The 27,490-nt window shown below is 37.0% G+C and overlaps 1 protein-coding gene across 1 annotated transcript; it reads right to left on the minus strand.

Moving 5' to 3' along the window:
* Nucleotides 1–544: 544 nt before the first annotated feature.
* On the minus strand, nucleotides 545–27,490 carry TANK (TRAF family member associated NFKB activator). Its single transcript, XM_082762918.1, has 10 exons — nucleotides 27,416–27,490; nucleotides 26,747–26,880; nucleotides 23,578–23,724; nucleotides 20,236–20,344; nucleotides 19,300–19,412; nucleotides 12,234–12,413; nucleotides 10,898–10,974; nucleotides 8,710–8,828; nucleotides 6,581–7,161; nucleotides 545–2,141 (listed from the first exon to the last, which is right to left on the minus strand). The coding sequence occupies exons 3-10, from the start codon at nucleotides 23,674–23,676 to the stop codon at nucleotides 1,974–1,976; spliced, it is 1,446 nt and encodes a 481-aa protein (XP_082619044.1). The 5' UTR covers nucleotides 23,677–23,724; nucleotides 26,747–26,880; nucleotides 27,416–27,490; the 3' UTR covers nucleotides 545–1,973.

Below are 27,490 nucleotides of genomic sequence, written 5' to 3' on the forward strand. Positions count from 1 at the left end.
ACGAGCGGGGCCCACTCAGGGACCGCGCTCACCTCCCACCTCAAGTCCCTCACAACTGCTTAGCGCCAGTTTTTTTTGTCGCTTTTCAGCCCCAGGCTGCCGCCCCTCGCAGCGGACTAATCGGGAGCCGCCGCGGACGCCCTGAGGCAGGACCACTCCTCATCACCCAGGCTGAGCCAGGGCCCTCGGTAGGCGCTCTCCTAGCGGCAGGGGAGCCGCTAGGGCTCCCCGAGGCCGGGGAGCGCCAGGTCCCCCCCCCCAGCCGCACGCTGGGCTGCAGGGGGCCGCAGCTCCACCGAGTGCCCCCCTGCCCCCCGCCCGGGGACTGGGGCTCGGCGCGGGGCTCCCGGGGAAAACGCGTCCGGGCACGGGGAGACATTATTTTACTTTCTGGATAGGTGATTCGCACTCTGGTCAGCTCTTAATAATGTGAGCTCCCGAGCTCGAGTTTCACGGCTGAGAGGATAAGGCGGTTTCGTATCGGGGCTATCTTGAGAGGTGCGAATCCTCATCTCTCTTCCCAGTCCTGGAAGTCCTGGGAGTCCTGCTGCCCCGGGACCCTCCCGCAGAGGGACTTTCGCTTGGCTCCACAGGGGGCTTGCAGCTGGTGACAGTGACAGAGTCTTTCTCCAGGCCACTTTGCAGACACGCACTGTACACTGCTGTTTATTACACTCTGTTGACAGCCAGTCACAAACATGAGATGTTTAAAATACAGCAAATAACTGCAGAAAAATCCATTTCTAAAAAAGATGCAGGTGTATTTTTTTCCAGAAATAAGTCACCTGTGAACAAATCTTTAAAAAGTGGTATGCTTTGCTGCTATAAAAATATTAATGCTAATTATCAAAAATCAGGACAAAACCCTATACTCAGTTCATATGCAAAAAGCTCCAGGTCACCTTTTATCATTAATTTAAATTGCTTAGTAAAAAACATTGTTTTTTAATTTGAACCCTATAATTCCATAAAATGTGCAAACTTTATCAAAATGCAATGTTTCACCTAAACACAAATTCATATTGCATTGAGAAAGCCACTCTTGCATATTCACGTTAAAACTGAAGTCACTGAGATTTCCATTTTTAGGTTTTCCCCTCACCCGTCTAGGCCATAACTGACTTGAACAATCCTTCATAACAGACCAGAAGGAAAGGTAAATAATCTTTGGTATTCTTAGTTTTAGGGACAGTTCAGCCTTTTCTCATTCCATCCTTCATAGTAATATACCCTTTTCTATGGCAGTATTTTACTAATGATTAATGCTAGAACAGTATGTTAACAAAATAGTTTTTTTTTTTTTTTTAAACAAGATTTATCAGACATACAGAAAACTGCTACCAGTCCATTTTAGCAAAAGGGTCATTTATGTGCTGTGTTAGATTAATCTCTCTAGAAAACAATTCAGAAAGAAAGTCAACCATTGATTTATATTAAAGAGTCTATCCTAATTTTGGCACACTAGGCAATCAGTTACTCTGATGATTTTGCAAGAATCTGAATTAAGAGGTTCACTACTATAAGTCAAATTTGGAAATTTCATAATAGAAATTAAAAATTAGAGCCTACTTCTCCTTTCTGTTTACTTCAAGGAGAAGAGAATCATAACTGGATATTGAGAAAAAATGCTAGTGTTACACCAATTTCCCCACCCAGATTAAGGAATTAATCCTGCAAATCTGTACTCATAAATATAATCATGACTTTGAGCCTATTCAGACAAAGATTAATTGGAAAAAAAGGCATTTAACAACAATCCCAACGGTAATATTGAAGCATAACAAGCAATAATGTATTACAGTACTGACTTACAGTTCCATTTTACCTTGTCAAATGACAATTAAGAATGTGCTTATCTGACAATTTCAGTTATGAGTTCTTGTTACAAGTCTTAATTCTTAAATTCTTAGCATATCTATTGAATAAAAAAATCAAATGTATGCAAAAACAGTGATCCATTGAATCCTCATACATTAAGACTGTACTTTAAAGTGGGAATTCAGATGCCGAAGAAAATCTTCCTTAGATGTTATAGATGGTGGGAAAACTTCTCGACAGAATTCACATACTCCACACTGATTCAGTTCAGAGTCTGTATATGCTTGTGCCAGCAAATCATTGTCTTGAGGCTGCCAAATGAGCTAAAAGAAACAGAAAATGATTATTGCTGTGGTTTATGATATGATTTCCATGATACTGTGGTTTATATTTATGTTAAAAATACCCGCCTCTTTAGAGTAGGTGTACTTAACACATGCCTTGCCAGAGACATTAACTACTACCTAATTTTAAATAATTAAGAAAGACAGGATTTTTTAAAGTTTTGGTTTTGAGTTCCATAAACATAACATTCTTGCAAATGCTTAAAACGCCTTGATATCTATTAATGATAAATACTGCTAAGAACAGAATTCCGTAGGATCAGTACAATAAATATTAAGGCTTTTAACATTGTATTTCAATACTTTACTGTAGAAGCTGCAGGACATCATAGCAATTTAAACTGAAATAACAAATTTTTGCCTCAGGATAAAATACGTACTTCTTGTACAGAGCTAGTATGAAACATTTGATTTCTATTCTTATTGGTACACACCTAATTTTCAGTTAACTTACAAAATGACTAGAGCAATGTTGTATGGCTTAAGTTATTTATTTAATCTGACTGCCTTTTAGTGTAAACGTGTCTAAGATAATCTCAGTTTTGGGATTCCTTCTGCCATGACAGCATCAATAGTGCCATCTGAATATCTATCTACATTCAGGCAATTCTGTAAACTATGCTACATTTGGTTCAGCAGCTGTTACTGCTCTTGGTACCTGAGCTAGCTAGTTGAAAGCCAACAAGTCTGTTTACCTGACAATAGGGACTTGAGTCCAATACATGCTCTTAGTTAGAGGGTAGACTATATAGCTTGCTGGCAACTAGGACTCAGAAAGCCTTCTATTAGTTTTCAGGTAGTTAAAAATTAAGTTCTATTACTTTGGTATTAGCAACAAACACAAGATAAAATACATAGTTACATGGCCAAGATGATAAGGTTTTGAGTAAATTGCAAACTACTGCTGTGACTGCAAAGTAGACAGAATGGCGGTGAGTTGGTATCAGCTTTATGTGGGGCTGGAACCTAGAAAAGGAGAGCGCCCTACAGGTTTTTTTTTTGGCTCATCTTTCTTCTATATTGCTTCAATCACACATGGAAAGGCAAGCAAGAACACTTTAGAGAGTAGTTTCTCTTGAAGTTTTAAATTTCTTGCTATTCATACTTAACAGAGAGTTTTAATTTTCAACTCTTCTTCAAATTTATCATGCCAAATAGTTAGAATCTAATGTTTATTCCTGCTACGATAATTTACTGTACAACTAACCTGGCTTTCATAGTGGTTAATCCTTGTATTTAAACCAGCTACAACTTGGAGACAATTTCCTGTCCATTCCCCATTTAAACAGTGTTTAGCTTATCAGATAGTGGGAGCAGATTTACTGTCTTTCATTATGGTCAGCAATCCATATAATTAAATTGACTAATTAGTAATTAAGTGCAATCACACCACTTCTTTTCAGCTAAAAGAGCCTACTTATTGTATGTTGATGGTGTAAATTGCATATTAGATTTATCTAGACACTGACACACTTAAATATCCCTAATGAAATGTGTTTAGAATTACTTGTTTTTAATATCCTATTATGTAAAGCACCATTAAAAAAAAAAAAAAAAGATAAAATATTATTGTAAAAATCCCACTAAAGACATAGTTAGATTTTCAGTCTTGGAAGCATGACAAGGGAAGATACTCATCTAGCAACACACTGAAGCAAACACTTAACTTCCATTTCTTTCTTTGAGTGTTAAGAATATGTTTAAAATGCTTTTCAGAATAGGGATGTATTTAAGTGGGTGTTTCATTTCAAAACAATATTCAGATTAAGATCAATAGACTAATGACTTGCTTTTAAAATCGTGAACATTCTTAGAAATGTTTTTGGTAGAAACAACCCCCTCAAACTGTGAATACTGATAAACATATGCATCTATATGCAAGTCTCAATTAACAGTAGTCTGTAAAATCCTAGGTCCACTAATATCCATGCTTATTTTAATCTGCTGCTCTTTTCAGTCACATGTTTTTTTTTTAAAAGTTATATCCTAAGAAAACAGTACTGAGTTTTCACATTTAGTATCCACAAAGAAGGAAAGAGCTAAATTTATTACAGCAACTGAGAGCAGTTCCAAGAACTTACTGTTGCCAAATCTACTGCATTTATGGGGTTTTCCATTTTATAAGTTAACATATGTAGTAAATACTTGAAAGTTTTATCTACACTAGGGAAAAAAAAAATCAGGTATCTCATTCCTCTGTACTGGAGCTTCACCAGTGGCAGGGATGATGGTAACATAACTACTCCCTAGAAAGGTGGAAAAATACTAAGAACAAGTATTATTAATAGCTTTTGCTAAGGTTAATACAGTAAAAAGGGCATGTATGCAAGTAACACTTTAAAATATTATTTTAATCTACATGTATAATTATCTGTGAATCAAATCTTCAGCAGAATTAATAGTCAGAAAGAAACTCCAAAGCTGAGTCCAATTCACTAGGAAAAATACTAAAAAAAGCAACCAACGAAACAAACAAAAACAAACAAAAAACAGCTTTTGAAGGCAGCTTCACAAAAGTGATGGATGTTGAGAGAGACAGAAAGACTAATAGATGTTAAAGTAATATTGGCTTGGTTCAAACAAGTCTCTGGATAAGATGCATTTTAAGCTGTCTTACATGTTCTACAGTACTATGTAGATACGATTTATAAATACTGAAACAGTATTTGCCTTTTTTCCCCAGCTGTTAGCATTATTACATTTTCTCCACAAAGTAAATCATTTACATTTCAAGTGATGCCACCAAATTAATATCCTTTTTTTTTTAAAAAAAAAAACAGAAATACCAATGATAAAACCAATAGCTGACAATAAGCTGAATAGCTTATTGCTATTCAACTGCAATTCTTGTCTACTTTTTAAGCAGCATACTCCCCTATCAATTTATAATCACATACCAGCTGTTTCACTTGCTGTAATATACAATGCAGGGTGCCATCTATTGAAAAACGGATACACAGACTAACTAGTAAAAGAACAAACTGGAGAGAAAATACAAAAAAAAAAAGAGAAGAGTAACAAGCAGTGGAGCGAATACTTCACAGCTCCACAGGAATTCTACCAGTGACAAAATAAGTGGTTTAATTTGTTTAACTCAGTCACAATTTTAACGGAAGATCCAATGAAAAATAAAGCATAATAAAACCTGTAATTAGTAAATTAATATAGAATTGAGATCTCCTACATAACAGAGAGGTATTTAAAATACATTTTGAAAAATCAGGCATATAATTTAAAATAAAAATAATGGAGAAAAGCAAACTTTCTATGCTTTAAACTTTTCATCCCAAACTGGTTTGCAGTGGAAAATTAAACTAGAATTGGTGCTAATAGAAGAAATCATAAAAGCTAGGATGTCCTACAAATGCTTCCCAAATGCCAGTTTTGCATGTCATACAGTAACAAAATCGAGAGGTAAAGCTCTTTTATCTCCACGTATGTTATCATTAGCAAAGAACATAAAAAACACATAAATGCAAATAGGAAAAATATTCCAAATCCACCTTCAAAGAATTCTTAATATCACTATTTGTATATTCTCAAAAAGTTCTCCTTTCAGGAGGTGTGAGAAAAGCCACAGAAATGTAGGAAAAAAAAAAAAAAAAGGAAAAAAATCAAAGTCTATAAATTCTGAGCAATTTCATTTGAAAGAAAATGGCACACAAAGGAAGCAAAATATTCAGAGATATGATGATACAACCTGCTGAAACCTTAGCCTGCACTACAGCAATTGGGCCTTGCTTTCAGAATGCCCGCGGACTTCAAGTAGCTACGACTGAAATTCAAGCTCAAAGTACTTATATAAACATGATTTAGGTATCTTAGTGTGCTTCCACTCATTTATAAAAATAAATAATTATGTTCTCCTAATGATTGCTTAAACTACGAAGAACATATTTTAAGTTTTCTTAGTGGGGAGGAATGAGATGCTGTTTATACCAGATAAAAAGTAGATTGTTTTTTCCACAGTGAAGTATTTATCTGTTTAGTTTTTTTAATTAGTTCATTTGTCATATTCTCTGCTGTACATTAAAAACAATTAAAACAATTACGTGCCCTATTCATCTGAGATCAAGGGTAGAAGGAAAGCAATCTAGGGGGCAACTTATGATTAATGACAGCTTTGAAACAGATATCGAAGCAATTAACATCTACATGAACTGAAATTTGTGCAAGTATATACAGTGCTTACAGCTACTTAAAGTCTTGCCCTATTTCCCTGGAAAAGTTCCTTGTATACATACCTCAGTATCAGGGAGAAGAACTGACAAAATATATTGGCTTAAAAAAAGACTGGTGAGATACCTCATAGAATATATTATTCCTGTCTCAGAGACCTTAGCAATGTGTTTGTCTGCATCACTTCCTTTTTTTTTTTTTTTTTTTTTTTTGAATGTACAGTATTTATAGAAAGATACCTGGTGAGGACCTCTGACGGTTGTCCCAGCAGCTTCTAAAGGAAAAATTGCTTCAGGTGATCCCTGGTTCGTGTGCTTAGGTATAAACGTGAAACCAGTGTCTGCTGCTTTTAAGCACGTTTTGTCACGGGTATTTTCTACGGGCATGTTTGCATGATTTGGGGGGTTTGTTTTGTCAACAGTAGTTAAGCTTTGTAAAGCTGAGGTCATGAGATCAACTCCACGAGCTTCAAATGAGTTAGGTTCCAATTTACTGAGGTTAACAGCACGGTCTCTGTGCTCCAGGTTAAAATGATGATCTTGAAGCATGTTTTCAGCTATACCAGTACAAGGAACCGTTGGTTTCTCCTGAGTGCTCTGCAAGAAAGCAGAGTCATTGTCTGTAGGTGGAAACTTGACATTAAATTTAGAAAGTGATTCTACAGAGTTGTTGTCCTCATCTTGGCCCACTCCTCTTGGTGTGATAGATGTGATGCATGATGCACCTCTATTTATATCCTGTATAACCCGAGGCTTAAAAAGCTCTTCTGCTTGTTCATCAGTTTTATCAGTACACTGTATCGGCATGGAAAACTGTATTTCTGTGAAGAAAGATTAAAGAAAACATTAAGCAATATATCGTTATTCAAGGTGTGATGTTGGGGTATTTTTCCTGTGAAGGTTTTGATTTTCCTTCTTGGCTTCTTAACCTTAATTTTGTCTCTTTAATATCAGTTCAAGATGTATTTTTTTCCACAAGCATTAGCTCTGACTCAAAAATTATCGGAAGAGAAATAAAAGGAAACAATTCTGTTCTAATAATTCTATTTCTCTTTGATTTATGGCTATAAACATTTCCATTTTATTGAAACTTATGTTGTCCCATACTCTTAACACATACTTGCATATATTTACTGAAGTGTTCTGGCAGAAATAGAAGCTGGAACCAAAACTATTACATGCAGTGCCAAGAACATGCTAGGCACCATGAACAAGATTTGAGAAGGTATTCAGGTACCAAACTCCCATCAACTTTCAAATTAGGTAAATATTTAAACTGAACAATTATTCAGAAGATGGACCATATTTCCCCTGTGTTTTGAGTATTCCCCATTTATTCTGGGGGCTCTGTACATTTACTATGCAAAGGTCTTCTGATATCACTCAGATATTGTTACAATGTGGGCCACAGAATTAATACAAATTCAACAGATCCATATGATGTACAGCTTTTCACATAGTTAGTTAAGTTAGGAACATATTTAAAGAAAAATAATTAATTCTGGAATAAATTGTGAAGCACCCATATCCCAGACAATGAAGTTTAGTAGTGTACACTAGAATACAACATTACAGTTCGGATGTAGCCTTTTGAAGCCACGAGTTACACATTAGCACATCTACAAAACTTGGGCAAAGGCGAAACTTTAATTAGAAACAAGTGTTGGTATCAGTGTAAATTTGGCAAGTATTTTTTGAAATCATTTTTTGTTGTTTTGTTTTTAAATAATTTGACCCTACTATCAAGCAAAGCTGGTAGGAATAACCTTAATAGCTTCAATTATATTTTAATACAAGCATTAGCAGAACTGGACATTCCAGACCTCTTCCAGTGGCCACAAAAATCAAGTCTGCCTTTTGTTTTTAGGAAATATTGGGTTAAGCTCTTGTTCCGTATAACAAAAACGGTATTTAAAAGTCTGCACAAGGAAGTCTAGGCAATCAGTCCTCTGACTCTCCTCAGTCCAGCAGTTTTCCTCTAACAGATATGGGGCTAGAGACATTCATAACAGACATCTTTTGAACTGACAGCTAAATTAAAAGCAAGCAAGCGCTGTCATTCACACAGTATGATAGGATCTCACATGTAGTAAGTGCCTGCCTCTCACTCCAAGGGACAAAACAATTATGAGAGCCATTGATGTGACGACTGTCTTTTATAGCATGTGATTTGGAGCATTCGTCATGGAATGCCAAAACTGGCGGTGCGTTTTCTTGGTGAAATACTGAGCACCATGTGAACAGACTTGAAAAAGGCAGATGGTAAACAGTGGAAGTACTTCTATGTATGTGTAATTTACAGTATTTTCAAATATAAAGCAAAGCTTTCAAACAGTTGAATCACAATAAGAGCTTAAGTATGATATTACCAGTTTCAGGTTCTGGCTTTATCTTAAATTTACTCAGTTGGTCTGTTTGTTCTCTGGCTAGCATACATATTCGATGACACTCTTCTTTCATCTCCTGGAAAATAGTCTCCAGATTCTCCCTAGAAGATCAAATTACAAATTAAAGCATCAGCCACTTCAGCTCATTATGACCTTTAATCTAGTCACACTCACAAACCAGAGAAAAACAATAGTGTAAGCTACTTTTCTTGGAGAGCTTGTTCCTCAACATATGTATATACATTTTTGTTCTCCTCTGTAAAAGCAAGCAGAAAATAGAAAAAAAATGTAGTCAAATACCTATTTAGTTATATCATACACACAAACATTCAAGCTTAGGGCCTGACTCTGCAAGGACCCAAAGAAAAATCCTTTATTTTTTTTTCCTTCAATTCTCTCAGGTATCAGTGGAAAAGCTTTTACTCCACAAGTGTGAAAGATACTGTTTGCATCCCATTCTAGGCAAAATAGGATCCCACTGTTGTGGGCATTAACTGTTTTCTACTGTTTCCTGTGGACTTCAGACTTTGCAGGAGAAGGAACACACAAGCATTTGTTATTATTCCTTCCTTCTTTATCTACCTGATATTTTTGAGAGGCATCAGTAAACTCATTCCTCTCTTTTATACAACATCATATGACTTCTCCTTTTATTCTGAGGGGTCTTTTCAGTATATCATCTCTAGAATATCATATGGACATCTGATACTTAGTTATCTGCATTAAAACTAGTAGACATAGTTCTCCGTGCTGGTTTGAATTTTATTTGCCCAAAGGCACCACGCATCACGTTGTTCAGTTATTGATGCATCAATAAAATTCCCTCATGAAATTTAGATAAACCTGCTGAGCAGTTTATATGTCTAAGCACATAATGGATTTTATAAAATGAACTATAAAGATGAAAAAATTAAGTTTGCAACAAACTGGACTTGTGTTCTCTTTTGCATCTTGGCATCAAAAGAGGTCAAAAGGGGTTTTTCTTTAATCTGATGAATGGTTTTCCTTTTTACTGCTTATTTGTCCAGAAATCAGGAGTATCATGAGCTATACTCCTACTTCTGTTGCACTTCTTTTTTTTGAAAACAAATGTCTTTCTGGATCTTACTTCAAGAAAGAAACATCTACAGAAGGAGTTAAAGTTCAGGTATTTCAATAAATAAGAAGTGAGAAAAGACTTAACTCAAATCTTTAATTGGAGGTTTAAAATATACATATGATTAGATAATCCATTCTTCATTTGCTAGGCATTTGTGATACCATAACAAACGTAGATATATCATAACCATTTAGATATACATCAGTAAAGACAAAAAAAAGAGTCTTTATCAGAGTCTTATTTCCCCCCTTTCTTATCCTATAGCAGTAATGATCCAGACTAAAGATTCACACTGTTTACCTAGTCTATGTGAGAGAGTGGCCAAAACCAGTTGCCTTGGCAAGAATGTAAGAAGACAGGAAGAATTCACAATACTTTTCCCTAATACTCTCCTAAGTCCCACCTTTAAGAACCTTCTATTTGACCCCAGCAAAGGTTGTTAAGTAGTATTATTGCCTATCCTGTGAAAAATGCAAACCTAAGTTTGGTCAATATTTTTCCCAAAACACTGGCAGAAGGGGGAACGCTTGCTTGGGAAATACACTGCTTTTGGTTCCTTGGTTGTTGCCAGGGCTGGCTGGCCTCAGTTTACAGATAAACCTGGTTTCAAACTCTCATTTAGGATGGATCAGGCCAAGAATTATTTCTTCATGCTGACTATCAGACCTCCTCCTGGCAGCGCAGCAGGCTCCTCTGCTGTGCTGCCATCAGTTAATCCATTATGGTAGTACATTCCTGCTCTGAAGGGATTTAATGCAAGGGAATTAATACTTATCCAAAACCCAGCATTAATATCTGCAGTTATTTCCCACAGAGTTTAACCTCCTGCTGAACCAAGTGGCTATTTTTCTTCCTTCCAACTTAACTCTATATACGTGCAAAGCCCTGTTATGATTCCACATGGTCACTGGCTTTATTTCCTTCCCACGCTAACTCTTTGATCTCTGCTGCTCTCCCACCCTGCTGCTGCCCAATTTTTAAGATACTATGTGGAAATGATGGAGATAGCAGGTCTTAGTATCAGAAAAGACAACTAAAAGTAAGTTGACAAAATGTTGCTAAAGTATTTACCTTGCATGCCCTGGTGAAATAGGAGAGAATCCTAGAGATAATTCAGGCTTATCTGGAACAACTTTCTTACTTTTCACCTTGAAGTAAAAAATTAAAAGTATGAATCACAGGTTAGCATATTCATTTTGCTCTTCACCCTGATATGAATAAAAATGGCACAGTATCCTTCAGCTAGTCGTTCTGTAAGCTCTCAAAACATTCACAAAATGACAAAACCCTTTATTTATTTATTTTACCTCGTGTGTGAAGTCTTATTTTTAGTTTAGCTTTTAACAACTCAGTGTGGCATTCCTCTGCTCATACTTTCTTGAAAGAAAACTCATTCTAAGAATATTGCTTCACTGCAAGTCTGTTTTAAACATGTACAAGTTAATGTTATATATTGCATATAAGCTTGTTACTGAGGTACCCAGCAATTTCAGCTCTTAAAAAAATCAATATATTCACAAAAATTTTCAATGAACACATCAAAAGCTAATGTGTCAAGAGTCCGCTCAGGTTTTTGGATGTTATTAACTTTGACTACCACCTTGTGGTTCACTCTAGTATTACATAGTTTTAAGGCAGTGCCAGGTATTAAAAGTTTTTACGAGAATCAGTCATTAAGCTGCAGTTCCCCTAGATCTACATTACCAAATGGTCCGGTTATGTTCATATGAGCTCCACATCAGACTCAGAACTTGATCATATGTCTGCCAAATCATCTGGTTTCAATATATTGCTTATAACCACTGACCCATAGCCTACCTGGTAATAGAGTGCAACTGCAGCTCCCGTTGGCACATTTGAGTTGCTTTAAATGTCCCTACATTGGTTACAAATAGCTGCTGTAAAAAGTCAAGCAAATGCTTGCTTGATAAGTCTGAGGGCAACGAATTGTGTTGCTTTGTCCTTTTAGTTACAGTCACTTTGAATTAGCTAGCTAAAATACATTTATAAGATTGCGTTCAGCCTGCAGTACAGCTATCCCACAGCTATATTTCACACCGGATGCTATTTTATCACAAAAATAGGGTGGGGTTAAAGAGAAAAAAAATCAACTCAATTATGGTGAAAAATCCCAACTGAAAATTATAAAACTGAAACGCTGATCTCGGGTTTTCACAAGTATAGCACTATAATGACAACGTAAAAATAACACACAAACCAATCAATGAATTAAATAGTTTGGTTACCTATGTTCTTTATATAAATTAGTAATTTCCTAGTAACTATTTAATGTTGACATTTAAAATAATTTTCTTAGAACAATTAGTATAAACACGTTTGAAAAAACTAATAATTTTCAAAAGTTTGGTTTCTCATTTTATCTCCACTTGTTTTAATCTTATCTTACCTCCATTTTGTATATTGGCATCTGCATACTCTTTTGTGCTTCATTTAATTCTTTCAATTTAATTTTCAGAGATCGTATTTTATCTTCTTGGTTGGAAATAATAGACATAAGCTTTCTTTCCTTTTGACTGCTTTTGTCCTCAAGTTGCTTCAACTTCATGCTCTCATTTTCTAACTGTTCCTAAAAAACAATTTTAGAAATGCCAGTACAATTAATAGAACTGAGCTTTGTGGAATATCATTATTCAGCAGTCCAGAAAGAGCTAAGTAAAGATTCTGCAACATAAATAAAAGCCATTATTATTAGCTAAAATATTAATTTTGAATTGATAGTAAAGACCTTTTACTGCTACACATAGATGTATCTGATCATAGATGATTACTCAAAACTGAATGTTCTGAATTTGAGTCATATTGGTGAATATAGAAAAAATACCATCTTGATTCACTTACTGTGCCATACACATTAGCATCTTATTTACAACATAGTGTATGTTTAATATATAAAATAATAATTAATTAACATTGTTTAAGATGGATTGAAATTAAAGGTGATATTCTGCAGCTACCTTGTTTTTTGAACAAGCCCACGAATACTGCAATGCTAGCAAGATTTACAAAATAAAAAGCAGTGGCTGGTCCCACTTTAACTACAGATCTGGTAATTTGGGGAATTTTTATGTAAGTGAGCTTTTTGGTGGAATGAAGAATTCTATAAGGAATGATTATTATTTTATATACACAGAAATAGTCCTTGAATAATTTTCAAGAAAAAAAAATCAATGGAAATAAATAAAAAAAACAAACAACATGGCTATGAAAACCTTATAGTTGTCAATTTATGAAATATCTAGAAACACTGATATTGAACTGTATCAAGTGTTGCATAGCGTTCCCTGAAGCCCGTCTGTTTCTGCAAGAGCCCAAAGGGGTTTACTCTGCAAGATGGAATGTAAGTGGAATGCAGTATGATAGTCTGTAGGCAGGTAGAGCAAGGTAAAGAGGAAAACAGCAAATAAACGCTTTTCTGAGAAGAATATTTGTTTTATTTACAAATGTGACCTAAATAGATTGAGGTTGTGTGTTTGGAGATTAGGTAGGTAAATGCTAATGTAAATTATAAGATACGAAGCTATTATCAGTGAGATAACCCAAACTAGACAATGACAGCCATACGGGGATAGATTTAGAGCTGGTCTACAGAGACACCAGGTGGTTAAGCATGGATGTGTGCATGTGCAGCTAACACAACATTTTAGTGCCAAGAAGTTATCCTATCTGGATAAACAAACTCAGAAAAAGGGCCTTGAAGGCATTGTTTTTTCCCCAGCATCAATTGTGACTTTATAAAGTAAACCTAAGCTCAGAGCTTCAGTGCCGCTCTGGACTTGGGTGGGATCCCAGGGATCCAGATTAAACATCAACTGCTTGCTAGGTTCAAAACACTGTCTAAAAATGCAAAACTCCCCTCTCAGCACAATGTGCAGATCTTACATACCCAGTCATTCAAACACCTTTGAACTGGCAAGGCATTTCTGCTTTAGGTATTGCAAACTTCTTAATTCCTATGGCTGGAGGACTCTTGGGCTGACAGGTATTGTGGGAAGTATATAGAACTCATAGGACAGATCATGAAACCATTTCTATAGTCTTCTAGTGTGGAATCTGTACACTGCATCATAGTAGATAAGAATCTAGGGAAGCGTATGAAAAAAAAAAAGACAACAGCAACATAGAAAAAAAAGAAGAAAGGTTTTCAGATGCAGTTCTGGAAAAAGCAAAACATTTGAAGATTTTAGGCCAAAGAACCCTGAAGACCATCAACTTCATTAACATGCTACAGCAACTAGGTTGGATTTTCTCAAAAGGCACAACAAGAACACTAAAGCACTATGAGGCACAGAAAGTTTAGAGCAACTTCAGGAAATATCTGATGATTGAGAAAAGAATCATACAGAGCAATGTGCAAAAAACCACAACTATGTTAAGAGATGGAGGCATGCATAAAAGTATTTTTAACAGATCTGAGAATACTTGGAAGAATGTTATAGCCAGGCTGAAGCTGGACGTAGTTTTTAAACTATATACCTTTTCCACATAACTCTAAGACTACAAAGGTCTGAAAAACGTGATGCAGCATAAGAATAATAACAAATTCATAGTATCTATGAAGAAGGCTTCAGTATTGTTTTGTGTACAACATGGAAAGCATACAGCAACATGGCTCATGACCAGTTTAGTTCATGCATCAAGCCACAGTTAAATATGAAAAGTGCTAAGCTGTTACTTCTCCACCTGGGTCACGCAGAGCAAACCAAACATAGCTACCAGGGAGCGTTCCAGTCATCTAAGCACAAAAATACAGTACCTATGATATGGGGAACTACATTTTGCCATTCCAGGAACATGAAATCAGTAATATTTCATTCTGTGGGTTCACAGGCTCCAAGCCACAACAGAGCCATTTGGTAACAGGGTTCCCAAACACTCCTTGGTCAAATTCCATTTCCCTTTTAAAAAGCAAATGAGACACAGCTTCTCCTGTATTTTCCTTTTAAAATGGGATGCTTGGAAATCCAAACACCCACAAAAAAGCTTATGTCAACCACAGCACTTGCCCTTGAAGAACAACTTTAACTTAAGTACAGTGAATTAACTCAGTGAGCCTGTGATACAGCGTTGATCTGCACATACCATTTATCCATTCAGAACTACTACAGCTCCAAAAAACAAGGACTTTGAAAAGCTACCAGACAACTAGGAGCAATGCAGTAACAGCCAGTAGCTCTCTCCAATTTTTCCTATCTTTTCCAACGGGAAGCGAGGACAAGATTTTAGAAAACAATGAGAAAACCCACGTGGGAACCAATGTGAGAAGAGCCATTCAACATGTTGCAGTGAAGATGTATCAGTGCATACTAGTGTAAGTCATCAGGTCTTGTGCACTGTCAGCCTGTCACACCAGGAAAAACACTTGCAAAACTATTACATCTTTGGGGATCTTTCAGTAATATAAGCTCTCACATGTTGATCCTCTTACAGTTTCTAATACTGACTGAATTTGGGTGTTTGCAAACAATGTGGTAACATTTGTAAATTGCGTTAAGTTTTAGCTTAATGCAATCAAGTATGTCACACAGGTGATACCTACTCAGTCAAGGACTTGGCCACATAATGGATCTTTTAAGAATGCTGGTATTAGCAACCAACAGAGAGGTTACATCTGTATTATGAACAGATCAGTATCTTTTCTTTTGGAGAGGCCTTAACTTCATAGGATACTCAAGTTGGAAGGGACCTCAAAGGTTCTTCAGATCAGCCTTCTAATCAAAGCAGCGGTAACCTTTTCTGATGCCTGTCTTTCCTCCTATTGAAATGTTTTCCCTTATGTCCAGTCTGGACCTTTCGTGTTTGTCTCTCACCTTCTTGCCATGCACCACTGTGAAGAGCCTGGGTCTGCCTGCCTGATAACTTCCCTGAACGTATTAGAGAGCTATTAGTTTCCCCTGAAGTCATCTATTCTACAGGCTGAACAAGTCCAGTTTCTTCATCTTCTTCTCATAGGGTACATGATCAAGATCTCAGATCCTTTCCAGCAGAGTCGCTGCACGGCCAGTCAGTCCCCAGAATGTGCTGCTGCAAATGCAGGTCCCTTTATTTTTTCCCTGAAGTGTGCTATAATGGCCTGTTTCAGTGGCTTCCTAGGATAAATAAACTTGCAGATGGTTTTTAAGGAAAAATACTATTCAACTTACAAACTACTCTAAGTGGTTTCAAGGAATATTAACTGTAATGACTTTTAACAGCTTAAGCAAAAACTTTTTATTATTTTTGGGCAGAGATAGCCTAAACAGATGAAGCAATAAGGAAAAGGCTACCAATACCAAAATTTCCTAGAACACGTAGCAGGGCCTAACTAATCCTAGTGCATACATAGTATCCGTAGCAAAGGATAGCTAAATACATAGACTTGTCAGCATAAAATCATAAAGCACAGCTTTGTGTCAAAAACAGAAAAGCTAACACCAGTGAAGTTGATATTGACTGCAATACAACTGTACGAGACTGCTGCAGTAGCTGCTTTTAGTCACTTAAGTCATTTTAAGCACAAAGATGACTAACATGTATTTGCCATTCCTTTGCTTACAGTCTGCATGAGGAAAACCTAAACATTTATTGTAGAATGAACAATTTTGTATGCCATATGCATTATTCATTCCTGACACAGTTTCTTCACCTTTTTTGTGGTACAAGAAATTCTGATTGACAAACTCCACACAGTGTTTTATACTGAGGTTCCTGACCAAGGAAAATATGAACATGATCTTATTTTCTTCACAGGTATTGACTTAGCTTCCTGTTTTATGGACACTGCAACAATTCCGATATATAACTCTGTACTAGAAATAACACAGAAGAAGCTTTGTGGGACATTGTTTGCTGGACAGCTTTGGCTATGAAACAGCTACAGGATCCACATTCTTCCTAGTTAATAAAGTTAAACCAGGCAGTTCTGAAAAACAGCACCTGAAAAGGCAGCAATTTAGGTCTCTTTGGTCTCCTCAAATAGAGGACTGAAAATATCCAGTAATTTTGTATATGGTTTGGTACTGACCAGGCCACTGCCTGATAAACACTTTATGGCACGCTGGCAACGAAAATAGGCAACAGCAGACAAAATAAACAAGTATGGCCAAGTTTTTGAGGTTGGAAAACAGGAAAGCTAATCCCTACCTCATTTTAAACCTCTGAAATTTAAGGTCTAACCATGCACCTATTACAAGCAATCCAGCATTTCTATTAACTTTACTGGAGAACAGAATATAGTTCTCCAGTCTTCCAAAGAAATGCTATTTGACTTAGCAAAAGACAGTTTCAATAGGTATCGGTAAACCTACACAATGCCAGACATGGGAGAAACTCTGAGTTTCAAGGAAGGACAGACAGCAACATTTTAACTTGTACAATTAGTCTTTAATTATTTATTATCCAGAATTGTACATTTTGCAAGCCTGATTTTTTTTTTTTCCTGGAGAAGTAGAATAATGGAGTTAATGAGATAGAGGACAGCGGCTACAGAAAGTTGTCTAACTTTCATTTTGTTTAATGCAGAATGTGGATAGAATGTGGTTAGAAAAATATATGCTTTCAAATAAAATACGTGAGCTTTCAAATTTGAACAGCCAAAAAAGCCAACACTTTATTGAATTAGATACACTGGATCAGTGGCAGGTTGATGACTTTTTGGTCTAAAAGAAGTTAAAAGATGATGTCTAGGGAAGAGCTCAAGAAAAAAGGAGGTATTTGTGATACAAACTTCAATAAATTGCCAGACCTTCTTAGCCATAGCTTCTGCATTTCTATTAACTCAATATATTTATCTTCCATGAAGTTGTCCAATTTACTCCTGGATTAGGAAGCTCTACTAGTTGACTACCTGTCATGTGAAGAATCAGCTCCATTATTGCTATTATTTTTACTTTTACCCTGACTTCATTTATTCAGGAAGACAGGGACTGTGCCTGGGCTTAAGTGCACATATTCTATATAGTTGATTCTGCATGGAGTTATTATCAAAAATCTTCCCATTTACAGCACAGATGAAACAAAATCCAGATGAATTTGCTGAGAGGCAGCTGTAATAACTGACTAAATCAAAATGCAGATAAAGACAAATAACATATTCCATTAAGAAAATTGCCTCTAAAATAATGATTCCTGCCTCTCATGCATTGCCTGTAATGTACTGTATAGACCACATAATTTCTCAGTGTTTCATGTGAGAAGAGCAGATAACACAGTTCCCTTTTGCATTATATGACTAAGTTACGTAAAACTATTGTCCTCAAACAATCTGAAACAAGAATATGGAATATTAGGCTTGGTCACATCTCCACATGCAACTGTAAGATATGATTATTATCCAATTCAAGATAGAGAAATGCAAAAATACACAAAGATGTTCCATCACAGAGTGAACCCTGTGTTGTACTGCAAATAAAATGCGAAGGTCAGGAAAAAAATAACATTTAGTGATTACAGATTTTAGTGTAGAAAAATTATGTAAAGACTACTTTTTAAATAAAAAATGAGTGTATATAAATCTTTGAGAACAGTACGTTTAAAATGTTTGGAAAGGCTTAGTGTTAAGTAAGATTTCTTCAAGATAATTAAATAAGCATCAGTAATCCAATATGGTTATTTTAAAATTAACATTTCTGTTTAAAAACTGCATTTCCATGAATTTAGTGTAACTTGTTTGTTCATAGCTCAGGCTTAGGAAACAAATTCTGAAGCTAACTATTTTTAAATCACATGTCTGATTTCATATACATCTTTTTAACATTGACTTACAAAGTCCCTGTTATGGAGACTCATATTCAAAAATAAGAGATGCCTGCATTACATGACATCTCCCCAAAACAGAATAAGATGATTTAGGATAAGAACAACGCAACTTTGTGCATCTTTGCTCAACATGTGAAATCCATTCACGGTATTTCCTGTCTATTCTACGCTACCATTTCATTCTTATTCCTGTTGCTCTCAACAGGCTGTAGTGAAAATTTAAGTGTTACTTCAGTGAATAGGTGAAGAGGGAAGAGAAATTGTATTAAAATTAGCTATTTAAAAAAAATCAAACATATCACCAGCATCTCCAGAGCAATGGATAGTTTATTTATCACTCCTCAAGTGCAGATTTTTCATTTCTTCTTGCAAAAATATGCAGGCTGGCTGTGATGTGAATAGCTCTTGTGAAAGAAAGAGGGAACCCCTTCTTGACCACTGTTTTTGGCAGGTTAAGAAATAAATGAGTTCCTATTTTCTGATGAAAATTATTCTAGGGAGCTGGAGCAAACAAAAACTGCACTAAGAAGGACCAAAGACAGATGCTTAGTTCAACTAATCAGACTACAGGGCACCACACTCGTGCACTTCAGGTGAAGATCTCGTATTGTAAGAAGAACAGTTCAACCACAAAAAATCTCAGTTCTCTCTTTAGGTTCTCATAGTATCATCACAGCACAAATATGATCTTATGCTGAACATGTTGCAGATGACCATACCTTTAAGAGTCTCTCTCTTCGTTTTGCTATGTTCAGTTTTTCAGAGAGCTGGCTACATGATAAGTTGGAGGTTTCAATGTCTTCATGCATCAGAATGTAGGGATGCACATTACCTTAAAATAAAAAGATTGTCACTGCATCTTTCCCCATCAAGCTTCTAAGTACAAGCAAAATCAAAATATGCTAGGCTGACATTAAATTCTCTATTTTCCTTGAGCAAGCCCTCACACTAAACAAGCAAGAGAAACCAAATTCTGCGCTTAGAGACAATGCAAGACTCATCTAGCAATAATGAATGTACATGTATTCTTAAAAGTAAAAGCCAACTACTTTGCTATTATTTATGAAAATCAGGAGTGTTAGGCTAGTGTGAATAAATATTTAATGAGCATGGCAGAGTAACCATGTGTTAATCTGACTCTTCTCTTATTTGTGTACTACAGTCAAACAGTAGAAAATTATCTGTCCATGACTATTTGATTTGAAAGAATTACCTGCTATAAAGTTTCAGTTATCCACTAGATCAGCATCACAAGACTTGTCTAATGTAAAAGACATAACCATAGCATTCACATCTAGAGCAACCTATGAGTTAAACTTATTAACAGATAATTGTAAAAGTAATTACGTGACGTGCTTAATGTAGTGATTGATTTGAATCCATATTTTCATAACTTTTATTGACTTCAGTGTGAGCAGGTTCTACATTTAAAGAAAATCTCACAATTTCTTGAAGAGGATACAGAGAGACCTCAGAAGTGTTGCATTTTATAAATAGATTTTGAAACAGCACATTTGTGTTAACTCTCACGTTCGCAGAAAAGTATGATAGTGCTCTGAGAGATGTATATTGTAAAAGCTGAAGCAACAAAGTCAAAACTATTCATCAATGCAACACAGCATAAAAAGAAATAATGCGCAGACTGGAGTACATACCTCTATTAGCATTCAGAGCAGCTAACTGTGAATTCAGTTTTGCAATAATGCTGTTTTGAAGCTCTATCTGTTCCTGCTGTTCACGTATTTGCTGCATGTAGTTCTCTGTCTGCAAATATAATTTAATTAGCATTAGTCTTATTTTGTTTTGACTAGGGGTCTCCTATTTAGCATATAAAAAACATCTCTGATTTTTAAAGATGACTGTAGTTGTGGACCTCTGCATGAAAACCCAACTACAGTCATCTTTGGCAAGTCTGTAATTTTGAGACTGCACTGATTAGGAAAGGTATAATAAATAAATTCTGATTTTAAGTAACTGTTTCAACTGTAGCAGTTATAAAGGATAGGATAAATTAAGTATAGGAATCTTCTTACATAGCCATAGAACACATAGGGTTTAAAATGAGAACTACAGCATTTACTTCTTCAGAATGCTGGTCAGTTAGTTTATCCATAGAAAGATATAACTTTCTTCCCCTGTATTTTCTAACAAATAAATTATATAGAAATTGGCTTTCAGAAAGATAGGTTTTTAAATTAAATCAACATTGCTTATTCCCTACAACCTTGTAAGTAACTAGTTGTCTACGTACAGAGATTTTGCCTGTTTCTTTGAGTGCAGTAGACTTGGTATTCTAACCTAGAAAACTGGGGGGGGGAGGAGAAGCAAACAAGCAGAAAGTAAGAGTAGCCAATCAGCCCCATTTTTCATCTAGTTACGCTCTATTTTGTGCTATAACCAGGCCATACAGAGCCTAATAAGGCTGCTCACATTTCACCAAAGAGTATAAATGTTATTAGACAGTCAGTTAATTGAACACATGGTCAGGTGGCAGGAAGATGCTAATATTCAAGAACTATTATTTCATTAGCACATCCCTAATGTTGCAGTTACAGTAGCACTAAAAACAAGCAAGAAAACTTGTGAAATCCCAGCAAGGAAACTTACAGAAATGCACTGAATTTGTCTGGAATTAAGAATATGCCTATTATTGAACAGGTCAATACCTGGGACAAGACAGGTATGTCTTCTCTTCTATTTATAATTTATCCATACTGCTTTCTAATTCCCTGATCTCAGTCATGTTTAAATTCCACACACCCCTACTGCCCAATATGCTTGTCTGTGAAGTAGGCAGGAATAAACCTAGAAACAAAATTTATTTTAAAAGGCCAGGTAGTAGTTGTACTATGAGAGTTTTAAAAAAAAAGTGATCAAAGAGCAGTACACTCCAGCAGCTACCAAGAGACCTCATGAAGCAGAAAAATCACTGAGAACCAAATTGAAAATGTACAACAGCAATGTCTTGTCAACACTTCTGTACAGAGCACAGACATGACAGCTAAAACAGACAGAAGAGAAGATGCTTTTGACAGCCAGTGTGCACAAATTATTCCTTGAGTCAGATGGCAGCAACAAGTTACCAACTAGAAGATCTGCATGACAACCAACCATCCATCTGTATCAAACACCATCTGGCCGAGATGACTTTGGCTTCTGTGTGCTTGACATGGCTCCCAGCTCTAGAGACTGGCAAAACAAGTGGCCTATCGGTAACTTAAGTAGTAAACTGTTAACAACAGAATGGTGGACAATCCAACAAATCCACACAATGAACAGAGGAATTTACTATAGCAAGGCACCATACAAAGGTCAAACCAAACTCGTGTTTTTTGAATAAAAACACTGAAATACAACACAAACAAAAATACCCCAACTAGTTATAGTATCAACTCTTCCTAAAAAAATACTTCCATTCTCTTCTGAAGCCATGGAATCAACTACTGAAAGTTTGATTAGGGCAACAATTTGAACAAATGGCAATCCTTTATGAAAGGTTTTTGCCTTTGATTTCTGTACCTGAGAAAATGCAGAGGGAAATACTGCAAGCATTTAGTTCACTTAACATTAATGATCTCACACTTTTCTGATTTTCTTCCATGGACTTGAAGAGAGCTATCTCCTGACCTTGTATTTGATGTCTTCTTTCTATGGCAGAAATTTCTTTCAGGTAGTTAGATGCCCCAGAAGTATTAACTTGACTGTTTTTCCTTCAAATAATTTTTCATCACAAGAGAGGGAATTCAAAAGATTCTCAAACATTCTGAAGTATGTTGCCTTTTGTTAAGTTAGTTGCAATTTCAGCACAAAATATATCTGACTTGCTTTCTCTGCTTGTTAAGTGCAGAAAACTCTACAGATTTGCATCGGCACTGCTGCAACAGACTAGGCACGTAGTTAGGCTGAACAGTGGATGAATGACTTGATACTTGTTCTGTAGGGCCTTGGCTAGTTTATTTTGACATGAGCATGGATGGTAAGATCGTACCCAGCTATCAGAATGCTCTCTAGTAGGCATTTCCTTACTCCCAATGGCACTACTGCTTATATAACTTGACATTGAATATGGTTCACCTGCCCCCAAATAAAGCCCCAACCTACCCGTTCTACTGAAGTAAAAGTCCTGTCTAAAACACTCAAGCCTTGCAGTTAGCTAACAGAGTTTTCCTTGCTGTGAAGTATATGCACAATAAAATTTGTATCACAAACTCCCAAACTGATAGCTTTGCAATATGCTGGCACATATGATAAGTCCTAGAAGAATTTTGGCTTAAGCAATGTTTTTTACAACAGCAAACTAGATAAGAATTCAAAGGTGCTCCTTACTGGTCAGGATGCCTCCAAAATCTGTTTCTGTTGCTTCATAATTAAAGAAAAATTGTGTAGATTTATTATTATTTTTTTTAAATCAATAAATATTCTAATCATTTTAAGATACGTTTGCTGTAACTGTTTCAAGCAATATTGTCCTAAGAGCTTGCACAGTGCTTAACACACTAAGGCCTTTGGCTTTTACATTGTGTAAGTTAATAATTTATGTGGCATATTCTCCCATTAACACAAAATTATTTAATTTAAGCTATTTAATAACTTAATTTGATTACGCTATTTACAGTAATAACTTAAAATTTGGTCACTTCTGAATAAACCAAATTAAATTTCAAGATGTCCTTCATAAAGCTGGGTAACTTGCATATACATCTTTACTGCTTACATTAAAAGACTTGATTAATCCTTCAAAACAGAAAACACTTTTCTTATGTTTAAAATAAGAAAAGTAATAATAAATTAAAGGTTGAAAACCAGAAAGCCACCTACTACATTCACACCTTAATGAATTACTCTGCAGTTTACTGGCCTGGTCGTATAACTGTAATTTTCAACTTTAACAGATGTACTCAAGTGTGCCTAGCCAAAGTGAAACCGAAATCTACATGTACCACAATCCTTCACAGAAGGGGTGGCTTTACAAATACAGTGCAGAACCCAACACATACTTTTTGCTGTAGCTCTTTCACAGCATGGTCCCTATCCATGCATGCTTGCCGATAGGCTTCATAAGCTTTATTAAGCTGCTCTCCGATGTTCTTGTCCATAATTCCCAGTGTTGTTTCATCACTGAAAGGATGATCAAGTTAAAAGACCTGAAAAGTAATCAGAAGGAAAAAGAAAGCTAAGAAAAAGAAGTGTATAACTAAAAATAAATATAATATCACTTGTATTATTATCAGATTCAAGCAATTACCTAAATTTATGATATTTCCAACAGTTTAATGTTTATACAATTATGAAGTAACAGACATTATTAAAACAAAGCAAAACCTAGCTTTTGGCATTAAACAATACAAAGGGAAAAAGCTAATAACATTAGGTCACACCACAACCTATTCTATGCCATATTTGAAAATAAAAACACATGCAGCACCAAAAGATGAATTAAAACATCTTTTATCTAAAAAATTAGTAATATCAACCAGTAAGACTCAGACCTTTTCATACATTACAATCAACTTTTTACTGTTTGTGATCAATTTCAGTATCAGCTCCTGAAAATAAAGCTCGTGAATCATGAGGCATAAGACTACAATATTAACTGGTTACAGACTTCAATTTCAAGAGAGATTGAACTTTGAAGACACAGTTGCTTTACTTCTATAACAATAGATGACAAAAAATATAGAATTAAAATTTATTGTAATGTAATAGGGGACAGGTAGCGAATTCTCAAAAACAGCAAAAATGGGCCAGCGCTATGGAAAAACAAAAGAAAACAAAACAACAACAAAAAATCAGCAGTAATTCATATCTCCTCTCCTAATTCAATATTAGCATGGTCACCTCACAGTACAAAGTGTGAACAGCCACTGTCACCTATCACTGTCTTCTGGGATCGTGCATAAACCACAGACACTACTAAGGAAACATGCAGTCAAGAGAGGATAAGCCACAGAAAGATGGGGATGAGGATAACCTGTCCTGGACCCTGGCAAAAATCCTAACGACTGCAGCTTGAAGCTTTTGTTATTTTTTTCTTGCTCTTGAATATCTTCTACATCACTGATGCTTAATTCAAAAAAGTGGTTTGACTTTCTAGGAAAGTGCAATGTAGTACTGTATGGATGTTGCATTTTTTTGTCCTGTTTCAATTGTCTCAACTCCAGCATGACAGTACTTTATTAGTAACATTTACTACTTTAATTTTTTAAAGTAAATTCTTTGACAGATTGGAAACATTTAGGGACCCTTTGATACAACAAGTATTATTGAAATTCACAAAGTTTTGTGTAACATCTACACTATTTCATGTAAAACGTTTTTGTTTTCTAAACACCAGTTCCTTAGATTATAATCTCAGTTACATGTTTACTATCTCAAAAAACAGTAACACAAACTACTTCATCCACCCTCCCCATCCCTCAAAGAGTAACCCTCCACTAACTGGAACATTCCCTGTAATACCTGGGACACATCTTGAAACAGATAAATAGACTTTCTTTCAGCTTCAAATGAAGGACCGTTTTATGTAATTCAACGAATAAAATCAGATACTACATTTGTCTGCAGGGGCAGGTACTAAACTGAGGAAGGGTGTTGTTATAGCTGAAAGTGATTGAAAATGTGCTCTCACATTCCTTAAAAACTTGCAGAGTTTGCACTGGTGTTGATTTTGTTCTTCTCTGAAATTCTCCAGAAGACACTTAGCTTGTTACAGTTTACTTAATCAACTGTAGTGTCCTGTACCTATAAAATGTAACTTCAAAAATAGACTGCAGCAGATTTAAAAGACTAAGTTCAGCTTCCAATAGAAGGAATGGGGTTCAGCTCTGGACAGCTCACTGTTTGTAGAAAATGAAGGTGTGCAAATTCAATCTCAGTTTGATAAAAACAGCACTCTAAATTTATGCCTGACTTCAAGTCCTCTACTGACTGATTGATTCAGACTGCGAACTTCAAAATTGTCGTGTGACGTCTTGGTTACGTAATGGTGATAGAAGTCTACACTGCCACAGGATAAGATATTCCTGCCTTCCCCAATCTCAGGCCATGTATTTTTGCCACCTATTTGTACCAATGTCAGTGTTTTTATGCTACACAGTTGAGTTGTGCCAGAGAAATAGCTGCCTACTTCCTCAAAAAAATTCAACAGGAGCTAGTTCAGTGCAAGGCTGCTGGAGCACTACTACCAACACAGGGAGGCAGTGGGAACATGAGACTAGCCGTGGGCAGGACTGCAGCAGTCTAGATTTAGATTGGATTAAACTGCTCTGTAGTCACACCCTGAGTTGCCTGTTGCTGGAATAAATAGATAATATAAGAAGCAGTTATCTCATATCCAGAACTCCTTGCAATTAGAAAAAACTGGCTCCTTTTCCTGCTTCTCCTCCATAGGCATCAATATTTAACAGGGAAATTGCCAACTGTTCCTTGTCATTTTCTCTGCTCCCTTCATCCAGTTAGGAGGAAAAAAAACAAATACCCCCACTATTTTAACCAAGCCTTGCTGCATCAATATAGCTACTGGAACGTATTCAGCCCAAAGCTGACAACCCTGATCTTTAGCAACTGACATGCTAGATGTTCATTAGATCCTAAAGACTCTTTCACAACTATTAACAGCAATATGGAGTCAGAACAGATGCAGCAATACAAAATGCTATATTCAGTCTAACAAGGACAGAATTAGACAGAGATTAACTCCGGAGTTTGCCTGATAAGGGAGTCCTGTAGATGTGAGTAGCTTTGAGTGTTGTGCTGCCTGACCAGCGGCAGTGGGACCTTGAATTTCATCTTTGAGTACTGACTTGAACACTGGAAAACAACTGGATACAGCCAATACTGTAAGACAAACCTTAAAGTAAACTAACTCAAGGAAACCTGCAGATGCTCTTAAAATATTTGCTTCAAGTGGAAAACATTTCACTGGCACAGGTGGGAAAAAAAACAGCAGCAGTAATATGAATTTTCTGCGAGTCAAATGCCAAAAAAGCCCCGATAGAAAAATCAGCAACCTTCTGCTGCACACATCATGAAGTCCCAGCACCATGGATCACCACAGAGTCACAGTCAGAGTTTTCATAGTGCCTCAGAAACGCCTTTAATACCAAAGAAGTAAGGCTTTAGCTAATCATGTGTATACAAACACCCATTCATAATACACGTGCCTACCTCTCATAGATTCATACGAGCACATAGATGCCATCCAGCAGCAAGCACTCCTCTACATATTTCTGCTTTCAAAACAGTTTCTCCAATGGAAATACTTTGTAAGTTACACTGCCATCATCATGGGGGCTGGAAACCTGTTGAGGCAATCACTTGTGAGAGGGAGACCGAGCGTTCCCTGCACTTGCAGTGGGGAGCCGGCTCTGGGGGACAAAAGCCCTGCCTCGCACGGGTGCACCGCGCCGGCAGCCCGGGAAGAGCCCCGGTGGCCCCGGTAGCGCCCCAGCCCTCCGAGCTCAGGGCAAGGCTGCGGCTTCCCGGGCGCTGGGGCGGCACACCCACCCCGGCCGGCGCTGCCAGCGAGCCGCTTTCTGCGCCCCCGCTCGCCGGAGCTGCCCCCCGCTGCCCTCGCTCCCGCAGCCCCGGCCCCTTCCGCGGCACCCAGAGCCCCGGGCGCTGCCCGGAGCCCCGCGGGGGAAGCGGCTGCCCCGGAGCGGCCGGCGGAAGCGCGGAGGGGCGAAGGCACGGCAGGGCAGGGCAGGGCAGTGCAGAGAGCAGAGCAGGGCGGCCGGGGCAGGCCGGCACCGCAGCCCGCCCGGCAGCCCCGAGGCCGAGCGCCCGGCGCTCCCCGCGGGAGGCAGCGGAGCGGCGTTAGCAGCGACTCAGACTTACGAGCGCCTCACGGAGCCCGCGGCCGCTCCTGGCACAGGGCGCTCGCTCCTGCGAGCACCTTAACCCAGGAACCAG

This window comes from Aythya marila, assembly GCF_965140915.1.
Source record: "Aythya marila genome assembly, chromosome: 6".
NCBI classification, from domain to species: Eukaryota; Metazoa; Chordata; class Aves; order Anseriformes; family Anatidae; genus Aythya; species Aythya marila.